The following is an 8213-nucleotide window of genomic DNA, read 5'->3' as shown; positions in this document are numbered from 1 at the left end:
TCCCAATCGCAGTCAAAATTCCAAGAAAACATCTCCCTCCGCTTTATCCACTTCTTATTGTCCCTTTTCGTCGTTTAGCGGAAACGAGCACCATATATTAGAAGTTCGCGCGGTCGCCGACACCACAGAGGGCGCCGATGCTCGGCCGGAACGACGCACGGCAGCGCCATCTTATCCGCTCGAAGCCGAGTTACGGCCGTTAGACGAAATACGAGGCCGTTTAGGCGAGCTGGCGGAGCGCAGAGTGCTGTGCTTTGGAGAGGGGTGGGGGGGATTGTAAAAGAAACGACGTGAAAATTCTTCGGAGGAAGTGTTATTTATACGGTGCTATTATCGTGGTTTAAAGAAAATACAAATAAAACGCGATAGAGAGATATACAGGGTGGTCCGAACGGTATTCCGGAAACTTCGGCAGGATATTTTGCAGATAAAATTAAGCAAAAAAGTTTCTATAAATGTATGGCCTATTTTGCTTAGTTTCAGAGATACAGGGTTGTAGAAGTTTCATTTTGATTTCGATTGTTTCCCAATAATTGCTGAAGTAACGTCAATGTTTGGATAAAAATTGATGTCGGGGGGGTTTTTGACATGAGAAATTTGATTCTGATGTCAATATGATTCCTATTTGTAGGGGGCGCCACCTACAGGTGTTTAAACTGTTTTGAAGAGTAATAACTTTTCGTCCATACCTGTATAAAAGTACTGGGTAAAAAATGTACATTTACGACTTATGCACTTGAATGCACATTTCCGTGACTTTCGACCTAAAAAATGTCTCTTGGTAAAAATTGCTACGAGCAACCGTTCTCAAGATATTTAAAATGGAAATAGTCAATAAATGTCATTATTGACAAAAAATAAACAAGTTGAGTAGATAATTATTTGACTGAAATAATAAATTGTTTAATCGCAATTTTTTCTGTGAAAAAATGATGATAAAACAATTTCTGTTGAACTTTTGACACAAGAATATTTCAAATTTATGATTTCAGTTTAATAACTATTTAGTCAACATGTTTAATTTATGTCAATGATGACAGGTATTCATAAATTCGATTTCAAATATCTCAAGAACCATTACTCGTAGCGATTTTTACCAAGACACCTTTTTTACGTAAAATACTTCGTAAATGTATATTTTTTACTCAGTAGTTTTATACAGGTACGGACGAAAAGTTATTACTCTTCAAACAAGTTAAAAAATATATAGATTGCGCCCTCTACAAGTAGGAGTCATATTGACATCAAAATCAAATTTATCCAAGGCCAAGAGCACACACGATGCTGTCTGCAGTTTTCTTGAGGAAGTCTATGTTGGGCTGATTCAGTGGGGAGTAATGGCGGCTGTGTTCTGTGATCTATGCAAGGCCTTTGATTGCGTGGATCACGAAATTCTCTTACTGAAGCTCCAGAAGTATGGTTTCCGTGGACGTCCTCTTGCCTGGTTTAGATCATATCTTGAGAGTAGATATCAGTGTGTCATGTGCTCGGGAAAAAAATCCTCATCGTTAAATGTCTGTTCAGGTGTTCCACATGGCTCTGCTTTGGGGCCTATTTTATTCTTATTGTATATTAACGATTTGACAAAACTGCACATCTCTGGACATTTCACACTCTTTGCAGATGACACTTCAATACTATGGCAGTAGGACATTGAGCATCTTAAGGGAATTATAAGCAAGGATTTATCCTTCATTAAAGAGCGGTTTAACTCAAATAACCTTTGTTTAAATTTATCCAAGACACATGTTGCTGGGCTTAGGTTGTAACGAAAATATTTTCGTTGCATTTTTCCTTTTATATCGTTTATCCGTTTTTTTATATATTATCGATTTGTTGCGGAACCTCGATAGTGGTACACATCACTAGCGATGGTTGTTAGTTTAAATTGTTTAAATATTTTATATATTTTCTGGTTGCCTATGGGTTACCGATAATAATTTGTTTATTTTTAATGAAAACGAAGGTTTATTATTAATATTTTGTTTAGTGTTAAATAATTAAGATGCAATTGTTACACACATTTTTTTGAAGGTATGTAAGAAATTTTATCGTATTTATTATTTTTACTATTAATTATAAATTTTTATATTGATATTTGGTACTTAACGCATGTCTAAATGAATGGGAGAATTCTATAAAGGGACTTGTTTTGCCGAAAATCACTCTCTCTCATCTCGATCTTCTTTGCTTAAACACCTAGTTTTTTTCCAGACACCGGCACGAGGTACGACTTGGAAATTATTTATTAGTTTTATTTTTTTAAACATTTCTTACTATCTAGTATGATTTAATTATTTGATTTAATTATTTAATTAGCTTGTAACTTTAAATTCCTTTTTCTATTTTATCTCACAGTTCATTTTTTTTATCATCATTTCTTTATCTTCTTATCTTAGTAGCACGTGTATGGTAGTTTTGTAAAAAAATTTCTAATAGATTTAACTTTTATTTAGTACTAATTATTTTTATCTTTCTTATTTATGTACTGAGACGCAAGCTGTCGAACAGGAACCCGCAGAGGTGTTCGATTTAGCAATCTCAGGGGCCATGAATAGAATCAATCACTGCAGGAGTACTCTCAGAGACGAACCAGGAGGGACTCTGGTAAGTAAGGATTTTTTATAATATTTATATTATACGACTTATGTCACCTTTAACGAATCCTTGCTTGCCAGAAGGCAACTCTTGTTTTATCTGGACCCTGTAGTGGTGGTGTCTATTAGCAGGCCATTCGACAGATAGATTTTTGTTTTTTGTTGTTTTTGGGTCACTCTAGGGAACGTATCTTTACCTCGTATCTGCCAAATTTACCTTACCTTATCTTTATCTTATTTGGCGGATGCATTATCTTTGTTCCTGGAGTGACATATCTTTTCTTTTAGTTTTTATCTGTCGAATTGCTGCATTTATCGTTTTTCGTATCTTATCCTATCTTTCTATTTACCTTTATCGTTCTATCTAGTTTTTTAATATATCTTTTAATATCGCATTTTAGTATTAACTTTTGTTCTAATTTAAATTTTCATATATTTTTAGTTTTTTTATCTTACATTTTTTTTTATTCTTTTTACACGTGTCTGCAAATTAAATCAAATAATTTACTGTAACAATATAATTTTTTTTTCAAGTTGTACCGAAGTGATTGTGGTGGTCTGGAATTTTCTAGAGAGAGAGAGAGAGCAAAATATTTTTCTTTTATATTTTTTTTATAATTCTATATTTATATTCTTTATATTCTTTAAATAATTTGGACAATCTTTTCAATTATAACTAATTTAAACTGTCATTGCCTATTTTCTTTTTTAAATTTTAATTATAATTTTTACTATAATAATTAGTAGTTGGATTTAGATATTGATTATTGTTTATTTGAATCACTAATATGTTGTTTAATCATAAGTTATTTTTATTGTACCTTCATTGGCAACCAACAGACAGTTCAATTGGTAATTTAGAACACCACCACAAAACTGGGTACTTATCAATTGTGTTGAGTAGAATACTGCTGTTTGTTATCTTCTAGGAAGATACGAGAATTGACCCTCCCCATAAGTAGCTCACGCACTGAGACTGGTGGAGTCTCACAAGCTCTCCAACGTTAGCCGGACAATCACGCTACCCACCAGCGGACGAGTGCAGCGAAGAGGGTGAGGCCTTTCTCCCAACCAACCGAAGCAGAAACACTTAAGTATTCCAGTTGCATATCTAATCTCATATAATCGAGACTGTCACAGTCAATTACATTGATTGTTTATAATTGTTAATTAAATATAAGTCATTAATGAAATTTTCTATTGTCTTATTTAATTCCAAAGCATACTTCCACAAACCAGTAACTTTTAGAATTTTGTGGGTTATAAGGTGTGATATCACAAATCACCATTTCGAGGGGGGTTTGCTTACAGGAATTCCTGCGACTAGATTCCTGGGAATTATTATTGATGGAAATCTGCGATTTGAAGGCCTTAAGTGGCAAGTTGTCTTCTGGATGCTTTGCTGTTAGGGCAATTAGGGAAGAACTGGGTTCACAAGTGGCAAGGACGGTCTATTTTAGTTTGTTTGAGTCTCATCTCCGGTATGGAATACCATTCTTGGGTGTGGCTAATCAGGGTCTACTAAACATTCTTTTTATTTTACAAAAAAAGGCCGTACGATTTATTGTAAATGTACCACATATCGAATCCTGTAGACAACACTTCATAGTTCAAAAAATTCTTACTCTACCATCTCTCTTTATTCTGGAAAAATCATCCCTTATTTTTAAAAATCGTAACAGACTACCCAATATTGTTACCCGCTAAACCCTGAATCTGCCCTTGCCACTTCCAAATAGCACATTGATCAAAAAATCTATAATATATGAGGGCCGAAAGATCTTTAATCATCTGCCGGTTCCTTTAAGATTGGTTAATTCCATAAAAACCTTCCGGAGGCTACTGAAAAAAGAACTTTTAAGTAGGGCATTTTACAGCGTTGACGAATTCTACCGGGACACCCTTGATACTAGTGTTTAGAATTTAGAATTTTTTTATCTTATATGTGTTCTGTATATTGTATGTTATTTTACTTAGTTGTTTAAACCTGTTTTGCTGATTGTTCAATCTTATATTCACACAATATATTTATAATATATAATCATAGATAAAAGAAAATAATCTACTATTAAGATTAGTAGTGGGAACTATCGAATGAATACTATCGAAACATTCGATAGTTGCAATTCATTCGAATAATTCGATAGTTAGTAAGAAAACATTCGTTGAAAACTATTCGAATAAAAATTATCGAATAGATCGGTCAATTGCCTTGAAATATTGTATTCTAGTAATTCGGCAGCAAAAACCATTCATTTATAAAATTCATTCATTTATGAAATTCATTTATTCGTCAGGATCGATTATAATAAAATATTAACTGAATTTTAGTTGTCGCCCGGCGACGTAGGTTTCTTTCCGAGAAACCCGACAGCGGTCGGTGGCAATGCGATGAAAGAAGCCGGCATCTTTGATTTTTTGCGGAGCCAGATATAGATAAGGACACATTATTTTTTTTATTGAGGTGCTAGTATTTACACAGAAAATACATTATGAAGGGCGCTGTTGCCATATTTTGGTATTAGTTGATATTAGCAAAGAATATTATTGTTTGGCTTTAGTTAGTTAGGGATAGTATGTCTATATATTCTGCATTTTTTATTAATATTCTGTTGTTACACTGCAATAATACTTGTTATTTTGGATGTAAGAAAATGATTTTTAATGTTTTTAAGCAAAGACTGGTTTAATAAATAATAATAACAATAATAATTTGTTATACCTATTAACAACAAAATTTAAAATGATTTAATATAAATATTTTTTTAAGTAGTAGCAAAATATAAACAACAAATTAGATGTCAAAATTATTTATATTAGATCCTATTTAAAAATAATATAGTCTCTAAATTTTTTGACAACGTTGGTTTATTAAATAATAATAATTACAGAACTAATTTGTTATATTAACAACAAATTTTAAAATCATGAAATATAAACATTTATTAATTTTCTAAGCATGCAGTGTAATGGAAAGAAAATATAAATAAAAAATTAGAAATCAAAATTATTTATATTAGGTGCTTTATATTACTATTTAAAAATTATATTTACTTTTACTGGCATTTACTTTAAAAAATAAATGAAATATTTCTTCGCAAAAAACTACATGTAAGAGAATTAGCATAAACAAAATACAAACATAGTTAACATTTTTTTTTTAAATTGGCACGTGTAAAACTTTCATTTTAATTTTCTCACCCCATAGTTTGTGTTTACCATTTACTTAACCACATTACTTAAATATGATTATTAAGTTCAACTAATTCATATTATTAAAACATCTAAAATACAAATATGTATTTATAAAATTAATTGTAAGTTCATCTCATCTCTCTTAAAAATTGCTACTTCTCAAAATTTCCCATTAAAAAATAGACCATATACCATATAAAATTAAATAATCGAAAGATCGGACTACGGAAAACCACACAAATTTTCGGAAAAATTTTGACCACCTGCACATGCACACAATCGTCAATAAATAAAATTAAAAAATAACTACTATTTTAGTATTTTAACTATTTTAATAAACGCAAAAATAGCACAGTATTTATACGGCGAAGTTATAAAAATTTGGGAGAACTAATAATGCACTGACGCATACAAAAATCAAACGAATACTAAATTTCATTTATCAAAAGCATTCGATAGTCCTGGCTCAACGATAACCATTTAGTCGCACGGCGAGGTTGTCACATATGCTTTAGTATACAAATGAATGAATGATTTTATTCGAATAAAACCATTCGATAGTTGAAATCATTCATTCATTAACCATTCGATAGTTTAATTCATTCGATAGTTCCCATCGCTAATTAAGATATATAATTTTATTTTTTGTTTTCATATTTACACGCATTTATTTACTTTTCATAAAACTGTTTTTTAATGTTAAGATTGCTGGAAATAAATGTTTTAGGTTTAGATTTAGGAATATTATGCTTTGTTAACAAAAATTTATATATTTTTTAACAATAAAGTACTTTTGAATTGAATTGAATTGAATATCATGCCAAAAAACTCCCACACTCCGATTTTCATTCAAATACGTTATAAATTGACGTTAATTCATAAATTATTTGGAAAAAAAATGGAAATAGAAATGAAACTTCCACACCCTGTATCTCTCGAAAACCGCATTTTAGGGCATACATTTATACGATTTTTTTTTACTTATTTTTATCTGCAGAATATGCCGCTGAAGTTTCCGGAATACAGTTCGGACCACCCTGTATCATAATAATTTTATCGTTAAAAGCTTTCATTTTCTTTTGGGCCTCATTAACGGACCTGAATAATTTTTATTGCTGCTGTAACTATCATTCAAAAATCAAATTATTGTTGTTTATTGGCAGTTACTTTAGCCGAAATCATTTTAAATCTTGAAGTTGATTCCTACCATGTTCAATTAAAGCAACAAAAGCCGATGCAACTGTCTTTTTCAAAATTTTGTATTTTAAGAAGAGGGTAGCTTAGTATAATAAATAAAATGCAATATCGTATTTCATATTTAAGTTCTATGGACATGGTTTCAATGTACAAGTTCGTATTTGAGCCTCTTTTTCGCCTGAAGCGCATCCTTGAGACACACAGTGTCGCCATCTAGTTGTCTTTCCCACACCACAGGTGGCGCTGCACGGCGACCATTTGCCCTAAAAGTAGATAGAGATCAAAAGGGGACAACAATAAACCTAAAAAGGTCTCAGTGAAACAGGCCAATATCCTGAAAGTAGCTAAATCTAAAATATATCGACCTATTCTGCCTTTTTAATGAAAGACGCCTTAATAACAACAGAGATTCAAGAGTGTATGTAATAATAATTAAGTAGATAAAGGTATTTTTCAAATAAGTGAATATAAAAAAATACCTTTCTTGCTTTATTCTTAAAATTATATTGAAATGTTATATTCTGTGCTCCATTCAGAAATATTAAAAAACAAGACAACTCAACTTGTCGAATAAGGTTTTTTTTGTTAACACGGTAGTATTTATCTTTTACAAAAATAAAATCTTGTTAAAACATACCCAATGATCCCATTCCTTAATATTCTTTTTACCCCTGAGCAACGATCTTTGATCGGCATCACTATCATCAGCGTACTGTATATCATCCAAACTATCATAGTTCGTTTCCTTAACTGCTTTTTCTATAACACCCGACTCCACTACCTTTCCCAATCCAGAACTTTCCTTTCCCTTCGATAAAACACTTTCTTCTGATTTTTCATAGTTTAACTGTATCGGCGATAGGCTTTTATCCACTCTGATCGCGATTGATTGGCGGTAAATCACGAAACTACAGAGTATAATAATCGTGTACAATATTCTTGCTTCTGACATTGATAAATAGGATACAGGTGATTACTGTCAGAGGTTTTGACGGGTACGCGCTGTAGAGGGATAGAGAATAGAAACCAACTGTTGAAATCGTAAATGTTTTATAATGCTACAGGTCTACTTTTTGTCTCTTACTTCGAAGTTTTATTTTTCATTTTTTACTGTCACTGTAATAAAGATGAAATTATTTTTTAAAGTGTTTTGAAGATTTTCAAACAATTTTTTTTATATTAGTATTTTAATAAAGCACGCTTTTAGATGTTTCAAAAAACTTT

At 31.5% G+C, this 8213-nt stretch overlaps 1 protein-coding gene across 1 annotated transcript; it reads right to left on the bottom strand.

Annotated features, from left to right (window-relative positions):
- Positions 1–7040: 7040 nt before the first annotated feature.
- On the bottom strand, positions 7041–7953 carry LOC115876222 (ADAMTS-like protein 3). Its single transcript, XM_030891922.1, has 2 exons — positions 7627–7953; positions 7041–7252 (listed from the first exon to the last, which is right to left on the bottom strand). The coding sequence occupies exons 1-2, from the start codon at positions 7939–7941 to the stop codon at positions 7118–7120; spliced, it is 450 nt and encodes a 149-aa protein (XP_030747782.1). The 5' UTR covers positions 7942–7953; the 3' UTR covers positions 7041–7117.
- Positions 7954–8213: the final 260 nt, after the last annotated feature.

This window comes from Sitophilus oryzae, unplaced genomic scaffold (genome assembly GCF_002938485.1).
Source record: "Sitophilus oryzae breed Bouriz unplaced genomic scaffold, Soryzae_2.0 scaffold_1420_pilon_pilon, whole genome shotgun sequence".
Taxonomy (NCBI): domain Eukaryota; kingdom Metazoa; phylum Arthropoda; class Insecta; order Coleoptera; family Curculionidae; genus Sitophilus; species Sitophilus oryzae.
The sequence above is the reverse complement of the archived record's forward strand: the minus strand, read 5'-3'. Positions and strand labels throughout refer to the sequence as shown.